The 25026-nt window shown below is 38.5% G+C and overlaps 1 protein-coding gene across 1 annotated transcript in view; it reads left to right on the forward strand.

The window, feature by feature from the left end:
* Positions 1-15271: 15271 nt before the first annotated feature.
* AGMO (alkylglycerol monooxygenase) overlaps positions 15272-25026 on the forward strand; it is a gene marked incomplete at its 5' end in the record, with an annotated part of 192865 nt that continues 183110 nt past the window's right edge. The window contains 2 exons of the mRNA XM_082337856.1: positions 15272-15400; positions 22116-22246. Of these exons, the coding sequence (XP_082193982.1) occupies positions 15272-15400; positions 22116-22246 (260 nt within the window). The remainder of the gene's footprint in view (positions 15401-22115; positions 22247-25026) is intronic.

The raw sequence follows: 25026 nt of genomic DNA on the forward strand, positions 1-25026 counted from the left end.
TAATGGACAAATGACAAGGGACTCAGGTAATTTGTACTGGCCGCCTTATATCATAGGCCCAGTAAGCCTTTTGGGTTTAGGTTCAGTGCCCTACTAAATGTGCTGTGAGGACTTTGTTCTGTTCTTTTTTTTATCTTATTTGGCCTTTGAATGCTTTCTGTGACAACCTCTTCCAACCCTTGCAACCCTGACTGCCTCCCCTAACACGATTCACAAAAAGAGTAAATATGTGGTTCTTCCAAGCAGAAGTGAAAGATATAGTTGAGATAAGGTATAAGAATGTGATCCAGGACATTAAATACTAATTAAAATGGCATTAGCTCTGTTCAGAGGACTAATTGACTGGAATAAAGCATGTTGCCACATCCCTGTTCTTTCCATGAATAGTTTCATATTTTTGTGTACCAATGTGATTTTTTTAGAATTTTTTTACCTATTGTGTTTATATCTATTAAGGTTATATACTTGAATTTAAATATTCAGTTGTGATGTCTAACAAAATAACATTACTAGGCCACAGAGACTTCTCTCTTGAAAGAAACCTTGTAAAATGTTATCTTACATTAGTGACCAACAAGATTCAGATTCACTTATCCTTTAAGTAAACAGTACAACAATTGATTTCTGTAGCAACTTTCTTGTCTTATAACCACATAATAATATCATGGGTTTTGTGTTATAAAAGTGTGCTCCAAAACCATATGAAGCAACAAACGTGGCAAGTATCTATAAAAGTGGTTTAGTATTTAGGGACAGATTCTCATCCTTAGTGTCACCATGAATATATAGACACTGTATGTGTTACTTATGTTTGCTTATGGACTGCAGGATTTTTAGAAATATGCCTATTCTGAATGCTTACCACATTATTTGCCAAGAAAGTCACATGCACAGCTGAGAAAATACTGAAATGGGCTTTTTCCCAAATTAAAAATTTATCTTGAAAAGTGCCCTTAGAAAATTTTTATGCAATCACCACAGAAATGCATTTAAGAGAGTAAAAACTACCAGGGGAGAAAAAAGCTCTAGTTTGGAATTACAACACATTGTAAATAATTTTGTATATGTATTTCTATAATTCTAACGTATATATCTATTCATTGGAACAGTGGAAATACAATGAACAATTTTTTAGTTCATAAGCGATATGAAATACACCATAGAGCTGTTACTTTTCTAATTTTAGCATATTTGCATAAAACATTTGATTCTGATGACAATATTACCAAGAGTTCTCAGGATTCCTTTTATATAGAATATTTTTGCAAGAAAGAAGTAAAGATTCTTTTAAGGAAGCAAAGGACCTCATCTAAAGCCTATAGATGGCAATGGAAAGATTACGATTGATTTCACAGGGATTTGGATTTAGCCCAAAGTACACACAAAAGTTCATACAAATCAGTGAACAGTCCAGGATTAAGACATTAGCCAGTAATTTCCAAAGTGACTGTTGACTTTGTGCCTCCGTTATGACACACGGTATACTGATTTCAACAAAGTTTTGAGTACTCAGTGAAAATTAGGACCACTTTATGGAAATGTGAGTTGAGGACCCCATATTACTAGCCAGTTAAGAAAATTTTGTTCTTGGTTCTAAAAAGAGTCTTATAATACGAGATTTCTATAGCTGGCAAATCATCACATTATGTTATTAAATTGTAGGTTTCATAACCAATATAAAAGAAACTTGCTACGCTGCTTTCCTTCTCCTGTAATTTGTGGCATTAGTAGATAAGAAAAATAAAGCACATTCTATATAGAGGTAGGTTTGAACAGATGTTCCCAAATGGTTGCAGGGGGGTCGGAGTGTCGAGGAAGGTAAAACTTTCCTTCCACTCAGATGTCTGTCTTGAATTTCTCACAGTTTTTGCAGACAGTTTGGCTCAATTCCAACATACATCGTTGCCTGTCTGGTATGAAAAATGCCATCTGTGGTGTATGGAAGTTCTTTCTTTAAAAGTGGCCTGCTAATTATTCTTCAGGCAGGTGTTACTAAAGTGAAGTCAGGTGTCAAGCATGGTATAACCTTCGAATTGCCTAAAATTGCCGTTCTTGTATGCTGTTCTTTCCCAAAAGAATAGAACAGAATATTACAGAGAATTGAAATGTTGCTTGATACAGGATTGAGATGACTCATGCAGCAGTATATATTGTGGTGACACTCAAAAACTGAAAGTTAAAGGATGTGGGTTGAATAAAGTGTACAAATTTTCCAAAACAAATATCCTTCTGATTCTTATAAAATGACTTTCTATTCCTTTACATTTGCACTGCCATCTTGCAAAATGTTAAAAATCTTGATGCTCTCAAAAATTTCAGATGGGATAAAAGGTGGTGGAAAGAATTTCCTCCTGTGCTTTAATAGACTGGGAGAGCTGTTTGTTGAAAAGAGCGTGGAAGATGGCTGTATTATGTGAATGACACCTGCAAATTCTCACCTATATTCACTCTCCAAAACACTCGTGCTTTAGAGCTTTTTGAAGATTAATAGGATGGTTAATGGGCCAGAATCAACACATGGGGGCTGCAAGCAGCCATTGAACTGATCCATGAGCCCCAGCTCCCAGGATAAGCACTGCTGCTGCCTCTCATTTACAATAGTTAGTCTGCTCCTCTGTTCCTTACATGACATCAGCCCTCCCAATAGAAGATGAAAACTCACCACACTGAGCCAGATGTTAAAACACTTCTCTCTCCCTAGCAGATGAGTGTTGTTAGGAGGTGAGGGATTACCAGCATAAATGCAAGGCTTCCTATTTCCTATGCCGTTTTCAGAAGGTCTTTTGAATAAACAGTCCTTTTACTCTTTGTAATCTTGGCGTTCAGAATGAATGACATTGTTAGTGGTTTAAAAAATGAGGATGAAGAAAGCACAGGCACATTTACTCCTTTTGACAGTAAGACTTCACATTGTTTGCTTTATCAGTGATGAAAGTAATCCAACTTTCTCCCCAGCCTTATGCAGAACCCTTGACAAAATATTTATGATAGATTGATATGACACTGAGATAAAGAGCAGTCCTGTAAGTAAGTGAGTATCTAGTGCTGTTACATTTTTGGTCAACCCTGAGACATCTGGATGATTTTGAACTACCAGTCTTCTACTACAAAGAACAGTTTTACTTTCATAAGGACTTCCTCTTGTGTTTTCAATATCATGCATAGCCTCTGACTGACTTAGCATATTGCGATAATGAGATGTACACAAAGCACTGGCATGCAGTATTATTGAGATGATTTCCTTTTTGGCTCAGCCAGATTCCTGTTAAAAGTTATACGGACTCTTAAGAGACTAACAAAAGAAGAATTAAAGATCCAGCAATGGCACGAAGATAAGCCTGATGAAGCTGGAGTTAGGATCTCGTGAAATTAAAAGCAGACTTTGTATGACTACATTTATTGAAATATACCATTGATATTTCATTACACAACAAACCCAAAAAAACCATAAAACCCTTTCTTGGCCCAGGTTGAATACCTATCGAAATCCCAGTATTTACTTGTTAGAGTGGATTCTTCATTAAATTTGCAGAACAGATAAACACATTTTGATTAGAAAGAAAGGAAAACAAAGCTGAAAACTGCACTGAAATTCTTCCTGTGCTGTAATGCATTAATGGCTAAAATCTATCCCATACCTGCTCACATTATGGATTAAATGAGGATGAAGCCATAATTTTGTGACTGAGTCCATCCTACAATGGCCTTTTGAATGAATTTGTGAATACAGCATTTGACAGTTAAATAGAGAGATTTATTTTAATTCTAGCAGGAGACTATAGTCTCTTAACATGTTTGCAAGATATGTGCAAACACCTTCCACTGCCTCAGAATAGCAGAAAATCACAATGGTATATAAAAAGGCTTTTTCACTGAACAGTCCTTTTGGAGACATCGTTGATGAGTCTGATAAAGCTCTGAGGACCAAGGCAGATAGAGGTTTCACAGAAATTTTGACAGCAAAGATTATATTATCATCCAGGTATTTAAATTGGCATCTAAAGAATGCTGAAAGGTATATGCAGCTTTATGCAAACCATATGCACCTGTTATCCCTATTTTTGCCTATCACTGCCATGCAGCGCTCTCAGGTGAAATTTCACAGCTGTATAACAATTCAGAGAATGACAACAGAAGAAGTGAATGTGAATAATGGTGTATCTAACTGCAACTGCAGTTTGCTTACTTAGCACTGCTTTGATTACTGGAATTACACAAACTGGACTTTAATCTGGACGCTGGATTTCACTCCTCTGTTTTTTAATGTCTCCTATCTGGAAGTAAAACAATGTATAGATTTATTTTTTTAAGTGAATTGGGAAAGCCAAATATGATTGCAACAATTACTTATATCAAATACAATTTGTGATTTTTAGTAACTATGATCTGGCAGGTATGTCTCACATATCAACAGAGTAATAGCAAATTCCACAGACTAGCATCAGTAAAATCATGTCTGGGTATTGTATCTCTCAAATGCAAAGAAAGGATGACAACGTATGGAAAAAAATTCATCAGCTCAGTTTCCACACTGATCTTCTCCAATTCAAGTACAAGCATGTCTTAACCTGGCATAAAACATCAGATTTCATTTTACAAGTGATGTGATGCTCAAGGCAATAAGGATATCTTATTTTTAAGGAAATTTAAGATCTTTTTTTGTGTGTTTGTGAGTTACAAAACCAAGTGAAGACTTAGTGATGTATCTGAGATTAAATCAAATAATTCCTCTTAATTCAATTAAGCTGATTCATCAGAACTCTTCATAGATTATATCTATTACATCTATGATCATAGAGTACTCAATCTGTGAACCTTTTGGAAAATGTAATTCCTGTTCTGTGGAAACTTTGATATTTGAAATTAGTTTTCACCCTAAATCAAGTTGCAAAGTGAACCAGATCATAACAAAATCATCAACAAAGAAAACATTTACAAAGCAAAATTGAAACTTGTAGAGAACATACATATAAAAAATTTTTTGAGTTAGAATGCTGCTTTCACATTTCATTCTTTGTTTAAATAAAGAAATTGATAAAATTTTGTTTTGTCTTCACACTACTGCAGTGGCTTAGGCATCCCGCATAGCTGTGCTTCAGAAAAACAAAATTAGATTAAGTACTTATGTGAGCAATGGAACCATTCAGAGAATTTCAGTTGCCCAAAATAGCCAAGAAAAACAATGTAGAGATTATTCCCTTTCTCATTTGGGCAAATAAAAAGAAAACTCTCAGCTTCTGAAACACCAGTTGGAATAAGGTCCAAGACATTTTTAATATGATAATGTCAGTAAGATAAGATGTCTGTGGAGGAAGTTTGTTAGGAATGTGCTTCACTGGAGCACATCGTCTGGGTGTGACAGATATCAACATTATACACACTATTTGCATACCTGGTAGTTCAGAATTACACACCAAATGCCTCATTGCAGATCCTAATGTCAGCTACAGTATTGCAATGCTAAAGCAAATACGGAACTGAATGTGATCATTACATCTAGTGTCTAGCAGAGAAAAAAAAACCAAAAAACAAAACACAGAACAAAGGGAAAGAATCCTCTAAGAAGCCTTTTCATTGACAGTTTTCTTTGCTCACTACATTAGAGTAAAAGCCAGGGTTTGCTTAGGTCGAAAGGTAAAAAAGCTGAAAAAATATAAAGGCAAAAAAATATTGAGAGCTAAATTGGAGACATAGATCAACATGTTTCAAATTCCTTTAGCTTTGTGACAACACCTGGACTCCAAAGGTACACCTATATTCAGTGGCACTTCTCAAAGACAGTCTGAAGTTAATATTAACTTTCTTCTCTGAATTCTGAAGAGTTGGTAGAGGAAAGTCTGTGTTTATTCTCGGTTTCCCCACTTCCCATCCCATCCCTTCCTCTCACTGCATTCCACATCCAAAGACATACCTCTCTGTGGCCCAAAAGAAAGGACTAACGATGTTACAGAAATGGCTCAAACATGTCAACAGCAGTTTTACTGACTGAGAATCGTGGTCTAAAATCGTCACCAGTTTACAAGTAACTATAGAGAGTTGTGAGGTCAATGTAATTTTTTTGGAAACTGAAAAATGCAAAATAATGTATTTTATAAATTGTATTGCTTTATTCAGATTAACTACTTAGATTGTGCTAGATTTCGTAATCTTTTAAGAATGAACTTGCATTCCCCAGGTAGCTCATCAGTCTCTTAAAATCTAGAGAGATGATTCATGTCAAAATTATGGAGTTGATTCATTGCAAACCTACTCTAAGTAGACAGAACTGATCTTGATAGTTGCATCTGGACTCTTGCAAATCTTTTCCTAATTTTCCACTATTTTTGTCTCCCAGTATCTTGAAAAATTGCCACAAAAAAACCACAAACCCCTAAGCATCCCCCAAAACACTACACATCATACAAATCTCACTATTCTGATTGGGCTTTGGCTCAGATATTAAACCAGTAACTGTTTCAGAACAGGTAAACAGCACAGCAAAGAAAACCTTACAGACATCTTGATCACAGCTGCTGTATAAGTTACGCTGTAACACTGGAAGGATTCCCCACAACTAAATATCAGGGAATACATTCCATACTTATGACATACAAATTTGAAGCCTATTTCATTCCCTGAACATAAAAAGAGATTAGAAACATTCATGAATATATGGAGAACTAAATTTTGGAACTAGGATGAAGGAGGAAAAAATAGGCATTTCATAAGTGAATTTTGTAGTGGATAGTCTTTTTTTCCTCAAAGAGATGTGTATGCATAAATGAAATTTCATTTATCTTTTCATTTATATTCATCATATTAAAAAGAGGACAAAAAAAAGGCAAAAAAAAGCTTTTGCTATGGTAGAATGTGACATATATATTACTTGTAATTTGATTGATCATACTCATTTCAGTCATTTATTTTATCAAATAACTTTTAAAGTTATTCTTGCTTTTCATACAATATTAAAAAGTGTGGGGCATGAAATGAACTTCAAGCTTGCAAAATGAAAAGCACTCAAAGATGGAAAACATTTATCCTTAATTTTAATAGACAGTTCCAGTGCTTATGCGTTACAGTAGTCTTTAATTACCTCATCATATGCTACCTTGTACCAGGGCCTCTAACTAGATTTCTGCTCTAGATTTCAAATATTCCAGAAACTTCAGGGTTGCTATAAATTTTCACTTCCTCGCTTTCCTTTAAGCTTTTTTTTCATAAATTTTTTTCCCCCTAATAATTATTTGCAGATTTTTGTTGTATTTATTAATTAGTTTTTGCTCTGGTTTTAATTTTTCTTCAGTCCAAATTTCAGCCTTTAGTTGTTTCTGAAAGCTTCCAGGGCCTTCTGGAGCTAAAAGCTTCAGTTAGCTACCTTCTGAAAGGGAGACTGTTGATTAAAAAGGGCCTGTGACTTGTGGCTTTACCTGATTGCTGATTAGGAAAGAACCTATCTAGGTCAGTAGGACTTCAGCTAGTAGGTATTTTGGCAATTAAAGAGCCAGCTGGGGTGTGAAGAGCATGCTAGAATGTCTCCAGGTAGGATGGGATTGCACAATATTGTCAGGTTTGGTCCTCAACACACAACAGATAAATTACCTGGAGTGCATTGAAAGTACTGGAGCAATGAAGAACACCCTTACACAGGTTTGGGCTGTGGGGAGCACCTGGTGCTTCTTCCTGGGGTGATCTCCATGGGAGGTGTGCTTTGGCACTGGGCACTGGGCAAGGGCAGTGGGAGGAAGTGTGTGGCTGTGTAGCTTCAAGGATGACAAGCAGGAGATGGACAGGGTCTTCATAGAGCCCCTGGAACAGCATGAGCATCAGCTGCAGGATGTAACAGAAGAAGGGGAGGAGGAGGCTACTTGTGGATGAGTGGTGGATGGAGACTCTGTGGGTGGAAAAGGCTGACAGCCTGTGACTCTGGGCAGCAGGAGAAAGGCTCCTTTTTTGCCTTCAGACCTGAATTTGCAGCATTGATGTAGTGGCTCAAAGGCAAGGAAGGGGAACAAACTCTGCTAAGGGGGAACACAGAGACAGCTGGACCAGAGGTGAGCGCTAGCTCTGGAGTGGCAGGGAACAGCGGCTTGTAGACTCCCTTTGGGGCGGGGGGGCAGAGAGGGTAGCAGTGTCCATCTCCTACCTGGCTTACTGGCACAGGGGGCTTGTTGCGGGCCAGAGGCCCAGGTAACTTATTCATTAAAAGAAAAGAAAAGGGGATTTACACCTTTCCAAAGGTGTTCTACCACCTTTGGTAGCCAAGCATTTTACTCTTTTCATTTTGTTCAAGCGTATTAATTGCACTCAGTATTTATAACTCACTCTAGTTTATTTAAGGGAGTCATCCACAGAAAATAATCTCTCCCTCAAGGACTAGGGATTTGCAGGTTAGGAAGAAATAGAAACTATATGATTTTCCTAGGAAAAAGAAATTATTCCCTGTTCCTCATGATTCGGAAAAATAGTTGATTTAAGGTCAGATAATGCTTGAAGATCTCAAGCTTTAAAATATTACCCAGTTATTTTTATCAAGTACATCTGCTGCTGGTACTAGAATATATCTTTAAAAAGATGTTCAGTGTCAATTTATTACAATTGTCTTTCTGTTGAAGTTCAGATATATGTGCATAACCTTTATAATTCTCTAAGACTGTTCTTTATGATAAAAAAAAAAAAAAAAAAATCAGTGTTTTGGTTAGTCTCGCTTGAAAGGTAGTACTTCCTATGCTTCCACTCAGAAATGACCCAAATAATTCCTGCCTGCACACATGCAGTAAAGTGGTAGCATGTACTATACCTCATGTCATAAGATATTTCATAATTTTGGATCTACCTAGTGTTGATATTCATATGCTCCTAATTCAAAAACATGAAAGAGACTATTCTGGTGATAACAAATAAATAGTCATAATCACTGGTCAGATAGTACAAAGACCTATTAAATAGGTTATAACATGTCTGATCAAATGATCTTGATGTATAAGATATCTGTCCTGAATATGAGGTTGTAAGCTATATAATGCTGACAGTAGGTTACAGCACGCAGCAACTTGAACCCTGGTGTTCCTAATAAATTAAACTAAAATAAGATTTTTCAGAAATAAAAGTGCAAGAAACTGCACAGCAGAGCATGCCAAATAAAATTTAGAAACACTCAAAACAGGTGGGCAGGCTGTTCTTCTAAAGTTACTTGATAGGCCTGCCTTGAAGATGGAATTTATTTTTCCAGTAACTCCCATCCCAACCCCTCTCCCACCAAAAAAGCAAAACACATTTTTTTCCTCAGTAGGAACAAAAGGTTAAAGTATTTCAAGAGCAGAAAATGCTGAAAAAATAATACAAAAATACCCTTAAAAACTTTCTGCCTTATTCTTCAGCCTGCCTGAGTACCCTGATGACTGCTTCCTGACTCATTAGGCAGCTGTGCTGTCTGTATCAGAACTGGGCATGAGCGAGTCAGCTGGTGTGGGGCTCTCATGGCTTAAAAGCAGCTTCTTGGAGCTGTTTCAGGTTGCGCAGAGATAAGCAGCCCAAGAAGCCAACTTCAGGGAGTGCCAATAAAACTGACCTAATTAAGAGTTCACCTCTTAAGTAGATTGGTAGCTGAACATCCAATAAATAGGGCAGCCTAGGAGCCCACCCATGGGCAGCTGAACAGCCCAGGCAATGAGGCATCCAGACAGAGGATGAACAATCATTTAGTCAGATCACATGCCTGTTTATTGACAAACCTTTCTACAGAGCTTAGGCATGAGATACCGAGATAAGTTTGATGTTCTGAAATTCCCAAGCTTTCCTCAGCAGGGTAGAGTCTAGACTACCACATATCCTGATCGTCCTTTCTGTTGTGAATGTCTGTCTTGACTTCAGTCCAGAACAACTCAAGCCAGTTTTAGCATTTTGTTTTGTTGGGCTATTTTTTTCTGCTGATGGAGCATGTTAAAAATGGCTCAGCGCGGTGTCTAATGACCACCAGGGCTTGCACAAGGAAAGCGCCGAGAGTGCACAACATGCAGCTGGAAGTGGGGGAGGGCTGAAACCACTGCTTAGACTCTCTTGGGAACTTCTTGCCATTACAGCACTGTTCAAGAAGGCTAACATGCAAACATGTTAGAGGGCTTTCTGCTTGTGATTGGCTCCCCAAAATCAGTCAGAGCTTCAGGATGAACCTCTCTGCCTGTCTTCCTTGCAGTCAGCATAGCAACTACACCAAAAGGGCTTTCTATCTCTAACACTGTTTTATTTGAAGAGAAACTAAACAAAAGTAGCTTCTGAAATACAGAAAACTGAGTTTTTGCTGTTTGTTGAGGACTAATAAAAATACAGAGCGTGAATGCCAATTCCCCTGCTGCTCACTGTGTCCTAATAGGGTGAGCCATTACCTTTGGACCTTGTATGTCTCAGCTTGCAATGTCAGCTGATTTTTTGGGTTGCAGCAATCTCTGCCAGGTTCCTCTGGTCTCCAGGAGAACCTCCCTCCTGCAGCTCTGAGACACTGTTGTCCTCTTCCTGATCAGGCCGTTGCCTCCTCACCTCATGCTATATCTTTTATTTGCTATACCTCTTGAACTATCCACTCCTGGCTTCCTTGCAGCCTGATGGTCCCTTGTGGTTCCCATGGAAAGCACCATCTTCATCTCCTTCCAGAAGATGCCCCATAACCCCATCCATGTGTGGCAGCTAAAACATGGAGTACCAGGGAGCCTTCCTGTCCAGCCATAATCCATCCATAAAATGCAGTATGTAACATATATGGTTCTGTGAATAGGCAATTAAAAGAAAAACCTTCCATCCTGCTAGAGATTGGCTTTCCAGAAAAAAAGGATAACTTTGAAAAAGGCAGTTACTGAAGTGCTGATGTAAAGGAAGCGTCAACTGTTTGGATGTAGTTGCCTGCTGACATATGATAGCCTGCTGAAGCCATATTTTTGGCAAACGCACAGGAGGCGGTGACTCCGTGAGCTGTTCAGTTGATGTAATAACTTGCTGCTGCTGCAATGAAGAAGCCCTGCTTCCACCTCATTCTCCCATCTCTGGTTTGTAGCTGTGTGGTCCTGCCCTCTTTCTCCTGGGCTTTCATGCCAACTCCTGGACTCCCTGAACCCTCTCATGAGCCACTTAGCTCACTAGAGCAGCAGAAAAATTTAAAACTATTTCTTTTCTGGCTTAATTTCTTGCTATGTGAGTTTGTGAGGCAGATCAACTCATGGAGGAATCCAGTCAGTCTCTGTGCCAGGGCAAGGTAAATGGTGGAGGAAGCCTGTTTGTTAGAAGTAAGGAGGGAGAGAGCAGTGCTGCCCACCCATTTTCCAGCAGAAAGTCAGCATCTGGCTCAGCTAAGAAGGGGACCAGAGTCTAAGGTGCAAATGATTCTCATGTTCGATACACTAGGGGACAGAAGAAGGAAAATAAGGAATTTTAAGAATAATAATAATTAAAAAAAAATCTCCATAAGAGAAAGGAGAAAGATCTTGGACATATCATTGTGTTAAAAAAAACCAAAAAAAACCAAAACAAACAAACAAACAAAAAAAACCAAAACAAAAAAACCCAAAACAAAAAAAAAAAAAACAAAACCCCCACCAAATCAAACCAAAACCAAACCAAAAAAAAAAAAAAAAAACCAAAAAAACCCAAAAACAAAACCCTGCTACATAATCAAGAATAGATGCTAATAACAAATAAACATAGATGATAAAGTTCTAAGACTAGTATGCATATTTATCACAGTAAGTTTCCCCAACAGACTGTCTGAAGGGTGTATTATTTTCTTTGGACATCTTGGCAACCCTTAAATTAATTTTGCTAACAAGTTGCACTGAATTAAATAATTTAGAATGATCATCTATGAGCACTGTTCTATGGTTAGCAGTCCTGCACAGAAGAAATGGAAAGCTAGCAGAAAGTGGCTAGGTGCATGGCATGATGTTGATTAATATGCAGAACATCCCTGTCTTCAGGTTTCTGGAGTCAGTATTATTGTGTTATTAAGAATTGTGTATTAATACATATACCTTATATAATATGAACAAATAAACACTCGAATAATTTTTTCTTAAAAAGGTACTGTATGATGTAGGGTTTATCACTGGCAAAGACAACATTCAAAATATTTCGTAATACCAGTTTTATAAAAACACTGATGCATTTAGTAGTCCCCTAACGACATCCATTGCCAAGCATGAATATAGGTGCTGAATACCTGGAAAAAAATTTCTGACATCTGCTCATCACAATGTACTCATTTAAAGTGTTTCTATATTCAAATATACTATTATGTAAATAGAGCATACTAAGCCCAGCTTAGTTCTGGATATGATTCAGTTTGCTGTGAATGATTGCCAGGGCAGACTATATCGCCCATCCCAATTTCAACCTGCCCTAATTCCCTTTATGAGTTTATTATTTAGTGCTGGTTTAGTGCTCAGAGAGACCCAAACAGGAAGCGTCTGGGCGTTCTCTGTTCATGAAGTGGGTGGGATGGAGTTCTTTAGAGAAAACAAAATATGATCCACCTACAGATCGTGTTAGGCCAGCTCCCCAATTTCCTCTAAGTAGAACAGAGGCTTTTGTTGCCTTAGTTACTGGAATGATCTACTAGTCAACAGCAGAATCCCAGTCTCCAGACAGAACATCCTTCTGCATTTTTGACGGCAGCATAGGATGGGAAATATCTACTGTAAAAAGAAAAAAATAGTAGGTTATTTAACTCTGCAGAAAATAAAATAATAATAATAAAAAAAATCAACTCTTGCAAAAAAAATAGTCTGCAAGGTCACTGAATGGAGGGAGCATTGTCTGGTAGAGGGTTAGAGCTTCCACTAAAGCAACATTCCTGGGTGCTTTATTTTCTATTCCTTTCTTAAAAAAGAAAAGAGTGAGCACTGCAAACTGCATGCTAAGTTTCAAGGCTTAAATAGACAACAGCAGCTACATTTGTAGAACCAGATTACTGAAGCTTGTCTAAAACTCATAGACTCTCCAGATAAGATTTAAAATTGTTCTTCTCCTCACCAGAGGTGTAGCTATTGTAGTGCTATCATCTGTTCCTTGGACATAGAAGCTGGAAAATACAACCCATCTGTTTCCCCTGTAAGGCATAATCAAGTCCAAATTCTTTCCTTTAGTTCTGAAAACAAGAATTTCAGTATGGTGATACTTCGGTGATAATTTATATTGAAATGGGGGTCAAAAATAATAATTTTTTAAGAAATTATATAGAGTCCCAAAAACCCGATGGATTTTCTTCTTTCCCAGAATGGTGTGATATGAAGTAGTGGTTCCATGGTACCTGAAACGCATCTCACCTTGTGTGGCCCTGGGCTCCCTTGCCCTGCTAATCGTTCTTCTCACCCCAGAGCAGGCCCCAGATACTGTTCACTGATAACATTTTTTTTTTTTTTGTGGAATTAAGTTTTGGTCATTTTAACTCTGCAAGCTGATAGTGGAGCAAGATGAACACCAGCACCAGAGCAGTGAAGGGCTCAAGGTGGCCTGCTGGGACAGTGTGGCTGAGGTTAGGGCGAGTTCAAGGAGCTTGAATGCGAGAGTAACGCCATAGAAATACTTAGGCTAATCTAAATGAAAAAGCAAACATTTTCTACTATATGTCATTGCCTGCAATGAAGATCTAGTCCGAATGCTGTTGATTTGTGTGATTATGAGTAAATTCAGAATTTTCATTTAGATTAATTCAGATTTTAGAAGTTAATAACTACAGTTCTATAAGAACCGCAGATCACCATAAATTGACATTGAAGTTGAGAACATGAGGATGTAATTTTAAAGCATTTTAATAAGTTTATTAATTTTTACTTATATCGTAGTACTAGTATAAACTATACATATTAAGAGAGTGCCCAAATCTATTTCAGCATTAATGCCATTTTAAAATATTTGTGCTTTGTTCAGCTTAAAGTAAAATATTTTTATTGGTAGTTCCAGTAATTTTCTGATATTCATGCACTACAGTATTGTTACAATATTCTGCAGTTTGAATAATGTTTAAATCTATCCCCCCCCCCGTTGTTTAAATGGCAACATATTTAATACAAACATCACGAATGTCCATTACTTCAATTATTTTAATGTCAATTTCTACATATGGTTCTTTTTCTAAGCAGAAATTTCAGCTGAAATTACCCGTCATAGGTCCTTTCCAAAACTAGGGGCTGATTCGAAGTAGAAAGTTTTTCTTAATTTAATGACTGGCAGGGTTTAAATTGTGGCAAAATCCTTTACAGCAGGATTTACAGTCCATTTCTTCTGCAAAGACCGTAAGTGGAACTGAATGTTTGAGATGAAGGGGTTGTTGGGACATTGTGTTATTTTATTTCTGGCTAATCTATTTTATCACAAAGCTTATTATTTGTACCAACGCCAAACATATCAAGTGTGATTGACAAACATTTGACAGGGAAATGCATGCTCCTGAGCTTCAGACTGAAGGCCTGAACGTACAAAGCCTGTCTTTATTCCCATTTCTATAAAGTCATTTTCTACAAGGATCTAGCAGGTATTTATTTTCACTGTTTCTTTATATTTCCCTGGTTTTCCCTCCTAAATGAAAGCCTAATAGATGGCTTCTAGAGGCTACCTTCAGCATAGTCATGTTAATTGGATCTATATAAAATTGAGCCGTGATAGACACTTCTGAAAGCTAAAAAATAAACTTTTAATGGGAAGAGTGCTGGACTGACCAGAGGAGCCAACAAGCGCTAGTTCTGCTTTTTTCTCAAAACCCTTAACATTTTAATTTTATACAGTTCTGCATTTTATGCAGAAGTCACAACCTGAGCAGTAGTTTTTTTTGGGTTGTGTTTTTTTTTTTTTTTTTTTTTCTTTTTTTCAGAAACCTATCTGAAGCTGAAAAAGGATAGCTTGAGCTCTGCTGTTCAGGGATTTTTGAGGGTGAGAAGGGAACTGGGACATGCAGCGGGTAGGTGTGCGAGGGCTTTCTCTTGACTCCCAGAAGTGGGCCATGCACGTCATGACATATTAAAAAAAAAAACAAAAAAAAAAAAACCAAAACCACCAAACCCCAAGAAAACCTCTAAAGCAGCACCATTCACAGAGAAATAAGAAATACGAGGCTTTCCCAAAAGCAGCCTTCAAGCCCCCCAGCGCCGCGGGGAAACGAGCCAAGGCCTCCGTGCCGAGGTAACGGCCGCAGCGCTGCGCTGCGCTGCGCAGCGGCGGAGCGGGGCGGGGCGGGCGGGAGGTCCCCGCTCTCAGCGCACCTGCAGCCGCGGCGCGGAGCGGAGCGCAGCGGGGCCGCGGCAGCCGGGCCATGGGCAACGAGACGGGCAGCCCGCGGGCGACCACGCCGGGGCAGCAGCTCCGCGCTCTCTTCTACGTGCTGCCGCCCGGGGAGAGCTCCTTCCGCACGGTGGAGGAGGTGCCCGACTACGTGGAGAAGGTGAGAGCCCCCTCCCCTGCCCTCCCCTCCGCCGGCAGCATCCTTCGCCGTCTCCTCCGCCCACCTTGCGCGCAGCTGCCGCCTGCCTTTTTTCAAAAGCCGCAGGCGGCCCAAGGAAACAATGTCCGCGAAAGGGCATATAAATTAAGATTAAATACCTTGTCTCTCTCTGTCTGCTTTCACTCCTGGGCTCTCTGTCTGCAGGCTGCCTGTGTAACAAACTGCCTGTGTAACCGTGCACTCTATTTTAATGTATTTTAAATGAAGGCTCAGATGCTTTCCCCTGATAGCAGGAGCTAAAGTTTTCAGAGAAGCACCCCAAATATCTGAGGGTTGATGCTAACATTGTCAGTGCTGCTGGATATAATGACAGCAAAGTGAACTGAATAAACCAGTGAAACCTGATACTGTGCTTGGCTATTACGGTTCTTAAAACAAGCACAAAGTTAGGTCTTTTTGCGCCCTTAAGGCGAGTACTACAAGTTCAGTCAAAGAAAGAAAAATAAAAATTTCTATTTAAAATAAAAAATAGAGATTGTTTAAGAGAATGAGAACAAATATTTGTGTTGGGACAGTGCTGTCTCCTAAAGCTCCAAGGCGAGAGTACAGAGGTCAGGGGTGAGAACTCCTGTGCCAGCAGGCAGCAGCATATCCCTCCCTCCCCTCTGCCCTGCCAGCTTATCCACTTCCATGAAGGTACCTTTGCTCCCTTCTGTCCTGCCTATCACAGATATCTTGGTGCCTAGCTCCTGCTGAACCTGGAACCAATGCGAGCTTTTCCTGGAGACAGCAGATAAATGCTATTTTGCCCTTGTCAAAGTAAATTCAGTCCAGCTTCACTGAAGATCCACACTTTACAGAAGGTCCTGTTAGCTTTGCTTAGCTCCTCTGCCAGGTAAACCTTGGACTGCCGTGCAGCAGCTGCTGTTGGGCTGCAGTGGGTGTGTCATGGGCTGCGCAGAGCGGTGCAGCACCGTCAGCAGCTTTCTGGGAATGGCAGTATGCAGCAGCCCCTCGCTGATGGCTGTTATCAGCAAATATTGCCCTTTTGGATAGGGTAAGCAGAAAGCTGCTGGAAACCCAGCCTGTGTGTGCAGTGTCTGGTCGATGGCCTGCTTTCCTCAGAGGCATTTTGCAACTAAGCTATAGTGTCATGATCGAGGAAGACTGTCTAGAGCTTGACAGTTTTGCCTAGTCAGCTGATCTCTCCCTCCAGCTCTATCTATTGCCTATCTCAATCCCTGTTACTGTTCCTGCATTTCTAACCACGTATCATTCACTTACTCGCCAGCAGCATTCCTCAACATCCCTGGGTTTTCTTCTCCCATGCAGACCTGTGCAATATTCAGCTCAGACTTTGGCCAAATCTGGAATTTCTTTTACTGGGCACACAGCTGTAAAAGGTTGCGGAAGGACTTTTAATGCTTCTTTGCATTATAAAAGTGCCTGCAGGCTTCTGCTGTTGTAGAGCACCATTGTGATAGGTTTGTAAGGCAATATATACCTTGCAAAAAAACACACTAAAAAAAGATTCCCCATTATCGTTATACTTTCCTGTAGTTGCTATCTTGTGTTAGTTGTACTAGAATCCCCCCCTGCATTTGTTGCCAGAACAGATCTTTTGATACTTGGTTAGGTGGGGGTGTAAAAGTATTAGTGGTATAACTGTCTTAACTCTATGGATTTGGTCTGAGCTTAGGCAGTGTTCACACCTCTTCTTCTGGCCATGTGTTTGTGGGCAGAAGGTAACTATCTACCGTCCCTCTCCAGCCACTTGTCACTGTTGTTTATTTGACTTACTAGTCTGGCATCTTCTCTTGGACTGTCAGGGAATGCTTGGAAGAGCAGCAGATCTGTTGGATTCAGCAGGGCTAGGTTTAATAGTGACCTGATGGGCCATGCAAGGGGGGCTTGGAGTGGTAACCCCTTGAGTTGGTACAAATACAAAAGTGGATGTCTGAGCTCAGCCCAACACAGAACAAAAAAATTTATAGTGTAGAGCTGGTAATAAATGAAGGCCTCAGCTCAAATAATTCACTTTAAAAGACAGTAATGATGACGTGGGTGTGAAACAAACTACTGATTACGTTAGTGTTTCCTAAACAGTTTTTGGTTTTTTGTTTGTGTGTTTGTGGTTTTTTTTTTTTTTCTTTTTTTTTTTTCTGAGACACCATATAGAAGTGGGATTTAGATCTTGGCCCTGTGATCTATCGTGTATCAGATGGATGAGGGTATTTCTAGTACATTAGATCACATGGCTACAGCTGTGGGGATATGTACCTTCCAACATCAGGCAGGTGGCAGAACCTCCTAATTCACTCAAATATTCATGTTTTTAGTGACTGCAAAATTAAGCACTTTGGTGATTTACAAAATATATGCACTTCATAGGAGTAGCTCCTTTGAGCTAGAGTCAGCTGTGCTGTTACATCTGGGCAGCAAATGACAGCAGTGGGTGAAGCAGCTCTGCTTTTGAGAACTGAATAACTTAGCTTAACTTGTGTGGTGTATTTTCTGGCTGTGGTTATAGTACTTCCATTTTCAGAGGCAGGACAGCTCCCGGTCCCTGCATTGTGCTCTGTATGTTGGCAGAACTGTATGTGAAGGCCCTAAATCCTGTTTAAAACATGAGCTGATGAGCTACCAGTGACTAATAGAAAAGGTCTGCAGCAGTGTCCAGGGAAAAGTCACCCTTCCAAGTAATCTCCAAAATTCTGGGAAAGGGGTCCAAATCTTGGACCATAATCATAGAATTTATTTTTATGCAAGCTTAAAACCCCTTAATTTTCCCTTATTTCTAGGAAGAGAAAGTATAAGTCAATTTTCTTTCTCCAGGGCAAAACATCCTGACTCTTACAATGTATGCTGATGCTTGCCCTGTCCTTTCACAAGCATCCTCTTTGTTATGGATATAAGATTATGCTCTGCATGCTCTGTTTTTTTTTTGATTCTCTCATAATCTCCAGATGGGCAGATGGAGTGCTGCTTTTTGCTTGCAGAATATAGTTTTAATGAACAATGACTTCACTTTTCTCCTTGAGACATTCTGAAATTATCACTTGTGCTCAGCAAAGACTTTCATGAGTCAGACTCAGGGAGAGCACTTTCCTTCTGCTGAGAGCCCCACAGTGAAAGCTTTAAATTTAATAATCACTGTTTTTCTTTTCTATTTACTCTCTGCTTTTGAGAGCCTAAAGATTAAGTTCACATTTAAACCCAATTCACATTTTAGGCTTTGCTTCTAAATAATGAGGCACAGAACCTTCGTATTTAGTTTTACATGAAAGTTGAGATTCTTATGTTATAAGGACCTGGGACTTTAAGAAAACAGTAACTGTTTCAAGACTTGCAATAAAACCATGAATTTATGCTGAGTTTCAACTTGGAATATTATTTTTTGCAACTGTATAAAGCAGAAACTGATTTTAAACGGTCATTTGCATTCTGTAAGAGTTGGTTACTTATAAGGGAACCCCTCCTGCTCAGTGCTCAGAGTAAGACTTTCAAGTTATGGATCAGTTATTCAGGTAAACCACAAGCTAATGCAAATCTCCATTAAGTATTTCTGGTGATGAGTGAAGAGAAAAAAAATGGAAACAGAGTGTAAAACATTTATAGACCAGAAGATATCGAAAGGATCCAGCTTCTGTCTCTGACCTCTGATGCCAACAGTGGCTATTTCTTAACTTTGTGCCATTTTGTTTGTAGGGGCAATCCTTGAAAACTTGCAGAGCTACCTATCCTCAACAGGTTCCTTAAATGTCTTCACTGTCATTTTAACTTAAACAAAAAAGGAGGGGGAAAAAAAAAAAAAGTAATGGTTAGGCTAGTGAGACCATTGTCTGTCTTACTGGCTGTGTCCTTTTTTCCTGAATTATTTGCATTATCCTTCTGCCGTCTTATATCTTATCCTTAGACTGTAGGCTGTTTGGGACAGGGAGTGCCTTTTCCTTCTGTTTGTACAGCATCTAACACAGTATGATCCTGCTCCATGACAATAGTTGTTAGATGTTACGGTCACATAAATAATACATACTAGTCTTGACATAGTTGATCCTTTTGATCTGCTTTGGACAAAGCTTAATATGGGTGCGTGGGAGAGAGGTAGTAATTTCTTAGATACTAAAAGGTATACCATAAATCTTTCCTTTTGCAAGCTCCTTGATGGGCAGGAGGTTAAGGCTGTCTGAATGTTTCTCTGTCCTCCTTGCAATGACACTCCCTATTTGCGAGTCAAGAAGTGCTGTCAAATGCTTGGCTGTCTCATAGCTTCACAGTGGGAAGAAAATATTTAATGAAGTCAATGGGAAAGAAGTTAGTGTGTATTAGTATAAAGTCAAGTATTTTAACCATTTCAGAGGTTGCTAGGTAAAGTGAATCGCCACATAGAATACAGTCATCATATATTTCCCATTCACTATTTTAATTTCATGAATAAAGCATCCCACTCTTTCTGTTGTGAGCCCATTCAGTTTGCTGTGCAGCTTCTGCTATTCCATAACTTCAAACTGCCTGTAGTCTGTGCTAGACCTGGCTCCTAATATTGTGGTCAAGTGTTTCTCAGTTGTTCTTAATAACACTCTTTTTCTCTTTGCTGGAATGTACAGCTGTAGTCATTAGCCCTTGTTGGACAAGTTAGGAATCTGGTCTTTAATTATATCAATTAAGAATAGTACATTAAAAGTCTTGTCTACTTAGAAATGAAGCAGCTAGAGCAAAACAAGGAGTATTTATATTTTCCTAGAATGTTTCAGTGATTTCAAATGGAAGGTTGTGGGGCTTGGGTTTTATTTCTTTATTTCTTTATTATTGATTTCAAGTATCCAAAGATTTACCACATTGGTTTTCTTGAGTGCTGTTTAGGCTTTATCCATAGGTGTTCTTTTGTCTTCAAAGTTTCTTATATAGTCAGTTAACACGTATCCCAAACAGGCTTTTAGATACCTAAAATGCTGTTAAAGAGCAAGCTAGGCATCTAAATTAAAAAGTGCCACGTTGATATTAATCTCTGTTCATCTGTTATTGTACCCTAACCCTGAGCTGCTGAAGTTTATGAACTTTCACATTTCCTAGACGCTATAAATCTTTTGCTGCTTGCATGGTTTGAATCATCCCATTCTTCTTCGACTGAGCAATCTGGTCTATATCCATCTTAGTCTCTTTAGTGTCCCAGCCTGGTAGGAATTCCCGGATCATATCTCACTTGGCAACAAAAATGAGCACCCTCCAAAATGCAATGGCATTTGCAGAGGCAGCATGCTGCTTCCATTCAAATGTTGTAGAGCCAGGAGCAGCCTGTCTTCTACAGTGCTGCAGTTTGGAGGGTTTCAGTCTGTGAATCTCTTTGTGTTTGCAGGTTACTTGAAGGGGGCAGCAAAAGACGACTAACAGGGCAAGTTTAGCAATGTGATGCCTCCCATAATGGTGCAGAAAGTCTCACTGGTCTTGCGTTTCTCTAGTCCTGCAAAACATGGTGGGAATTTTATGCCGTAATACCACCAAGAAGGAGTTGTCTGAATGTTTCCAAGGTCACCTAAAAGTTTTCCACAGAGTGAGGGAAGCAGTTGAAGGAACATTTCACGTGCACAGAGGTCTGATGCAAGTAAAATAGCTGCTTCCTATTTTCCTTGCCACAAACCTTCTAGATTTTGGTGGCGGTGGCTGATATGCTGCCACTGCCGCATTATTCCTTTCACCCCTGGAGTGCAGGTAGTGTTAGGACTCCAGCATTAGTAAAAAAGCATATGCTTTTCCAATTACTATTATTCAATCCTTTTTTCTTGCCTATGCTGATGAAAATTTGAGAACAGCTGTAACAATCTTTCTCCACTGATGAAACATGGTATTGTCACAATAATGCTACCAGTCCTACCACTGGTCACAGCCATACTTGCCTCTACTGGGTGCTCTTCTTGTAAATTTTCAACTTGCCAGTTGATCTGGGATGCAAGATAAACAGTGTGACTTGAATCCTAGATTGAAGCAGTGTTGTGAGCGAGAAATGTTTCAGTCTTACTCATCATTATACTTTTCTTCAGAAAGGCAGAAAATTATTTTATAGTTAGTACAACCCAAATGAAAAAAGGGACCATTGTATTATTGCTACTTGGTCTGGAAAAAGAACATGTTGTATGGCCCAAATTGGAATGGGCTGCATAGTTACTGGATTCTCTGATGAAAACGCATACAGAAGAGCGGTTGCTATCTGCAGCAAAAAGCATGGCAACAGAAATACTGAGTAGAAAGAAACTCACTTTAATACGTCTTTCAGATAATGTTCCTGGATGCCAAATTCAGTGGTTGAACACATTTGAAAACCGCTTACATATCAAATCGAAAGCAGATTCTGTTTTACCTTGTGGTTAGAGGAGTCCACAAATGTTGCTGCTTTCACTGATTTGCTTGAATATGAGAAATACGAGTTTGGAAAGACTTTTGTGTTTTGTTTTGATTCCATTTAACAATTTATGTGCAGAAGATATATGAAAGAAAATAATATGAGAAGAGGTTAGTGCACTGGATTTATGCTGGCGTTGTGGATTAAATGGTAGCCTTGGTTGTTCTGATTCGTAAGGTCTGTGTGGAGCTTTATCACAGTAGTAGCTAGTAAGGTGCCAGCCAACCCAAGAAGCATCTGGCTACATAAACTGCTGTTAGGATAGGTGGATCTAATTCTATTTGTGTTGTGACTTCTTCTCTTCAAACTCTTTTTCAGAGTATTCCATTCTTCATTGCTTTTATTGGGCTGGAGTTTGTTGTCAGCTGGGTTCAGAAGCGTAAGCTGTCAGGTCGGATCAATGATGGTATAAGTTCTCTTTCTTTAGGTATCCTGTCTCGACTGCCAGAGTAAGTATACATGTTGTTTTGGCTTAAGATTGTTTTTAGTCACTAAGAAGGAAGAAAAGAGAATTATATATTGAAGTTGTTCTTGCTAACCCAAAATGAGTAAACAAGGCATCTGGATCTTACTTCGCTAAAATGAAGTTGCATAAAGAGTGTAAATATCTTTCTAATCTGTAAGGCTAAATATGATACTTGCAGGATATTTTCCAGCTCCAATTATATTCCTCTATATTTGATCTTGACTGATTCTGGGACTTCAGCTGATTTGACCATTTCTTATGTTAGACTGTATGTTAAAATCTGAGGATTTTTTCATTAAACTTCAGAAAGAAGAAAACAAAAGAAATACAATAAACCATGTCCATTATTTTCATTAGCCTTTAAAAATAAAATTGTGTGCATATAGCCAGATTGATAGAATCGTGAATATGCATGTAATCCAAAATTCTTTGAACTCAGTCATAATTTTGTGTTTGACTTCAGTGGATTTTAATGCCTGAGAGAATTGTTGCAAACATGATCATCTAATCTACTCTCCAATGTAAAGGCCATAAGATTTACCTTAATTAGTTCACAGTAAACAGAGTTGTGTTTTAAAGAAATATGCACTGTGGATTACTAAATATCCAGTAACAGGAAATCCAGCAAATTTTTTATATAAATTGCTCTAAGTGTTTTTCAGGAGCTCTAACTACTTCCAAGGAATATTATGGTTTAGATCTGCCTTTGCATGATATGAGCTTACAGATGATAGATTTTATTACATCTCTTCTGTTAGAATGGGATTCCATTTCTATTCTCCATGTGTGAATTTACAGGTTACCATCAAATTGCATATAATCTGTTCATTACATAAACAAAAGTTTCTATTATTTGAATTTGACTATATGGTGTATTTTCAAGTTACCAATTATTCCCACAGTCCTTTTTCTGAATCCTTTGCAGTTTTTCAGCCTTCTTAGTGTTGATGTCTCAAGTGCACTCCATATTTCAGAAATTACTACATCAGTGCCAAATAATGAAGTCATTTGTTCTCTGTTTCTACTTGTTGTTTCTCCCTTTATATATCCCAGGTCCTTTGAGCCATCCTTCACCCCCAAATATTTTTTTTAGATTCTGTGGCTTACATTCCTCATTCATAGGCAATATGTTCTTATATTTGGCCACATAGAAATACATGGATTGTACATTTGGTCATCCTGGAATAGTTTGAATCCATGAAATGTTGTCTTTGTTACTTAGAGATCCGTGGTTTTTGTCATTGCAAATTTTACTAGAAATCTCTTTCAATCCAGGTTATTGATAAAATACATTAAAAGAGCACAGCAACAAAAAAAAGTATCCCTTCCAGTTAGTAGCACCCATTTTCTGAAATGTGTAAATCACCCACTTTGTCATCTATTGAACATTTGACATTTACTTGATTTTTTTAAACTTTCTAATCAAGAAAAGTTTTGACAAGGTCTATGTCTGTGCCTTTAAATTATGTACAAAGACAACTTGTGGTGGATTATTTTACTTGTCAGTAGTGAATATCATGGGTGAATCCTTTTAAGGAGTTTGGTAGATGAATAATGTCACTTAGAGACACTCTCCAAAACTCTTCCTATATCTGCAAGTAAGAGGCATGAGATTTCAGCATGAGAAATATTAAAACATAATGTCTAAGTTATTTGAGAATTTTGTGAAGCTATTTTTGTAGGTAGCGTACAACCTATGTTCAAACCATTTTGTTGCTTTTAATATGACTTGTGAGCATGATCTTGAAGGAGAAACATTCAATTTTTCCTTATATTTTAAACTGTAATCACTTAAATATTTATCGATACATTAGACTTGTGTGTACCAACAGACAAACCTGATACTCTAGTTTGCCTGCAGCTAATATTAAAATAGTTCAAATGTTGCTTCTTTAACTTAACCCAAATTTTCTAGACAGTCATACACTTCACAGGTTTACCATGCTAAATACTTATTTTTTTTAAGCTGAAATATTCAGGACTGATTAAGTTAAACAAGGGGACTGAGATACATGTAAAGTAAGTTTGAATGGTTTTGCGAGGCCTTTTGGCTTTATTTTAAGAATACTAAAATGCTTCAGATGCACTTATTCCTGGAAGAAATGCTTGCTAAGAAAACTAGCATTGCATGTGTGGAATGCAGCTTTGCAAGGTGCTGAGTACTTTTATTATTTTGGCACTCAGTACTTTGCTGCAGAATTTGGCTTGCAGGCTATGCATTTTTTCATTCGAATAGGAATTATCTTGCAAGATTTTTTCAACTGAGTGAACGAAATGATCCTTATGGACACAAACTTCACAGGATCAGACAAATCTGCAGGATCGGTACACTTACTCATTCCTACACCAGCACAAGAAGTCTCTTCCATGTTGCTTGTGCAGCTCTCATGGCTGGAAATACAAGACCCTCCTCAGCAGTTCTTTCCAAAAGAGAGTTCTGTAAAGCTTTTAACTTTCTGGCAGAATGTGAAACAAGCAGCCAAAATACAGACTTTGTAATTTATTTAATCACATGTTAATATCAGAATTATAATGGTGACTGCCTAGTGTAAAACCTCTTTTGTAAGTAAGAGGAGTTGTGAATAATAGACTGGCTAAATAGGCTTGAACTGAAAAAACAGAACAGTTTACCCTTCTGTCTTCTGCTTCCATGGTGTGAAAGAACTGGGTCAGAAAAAAAGGAAAAGAAAAAAAAAAAAAAGGCACATTCAAAATCTATTGCTAAGACTTTCACTTCAGTCTTTCCCTTTCAGGCAGAAAAAA

The sequence above is a fragment of the Platalea leucorodia genome (assembly GCF_965183815.1).
Source record: "Platalea leucorodia genome assembly, chromosome: 1".
NCBI lineage: Eukaryota > Metazoa > Chordata > Aves > Pelecaniformes > Threskiornithidae > Platalea > Platalea leucorodia.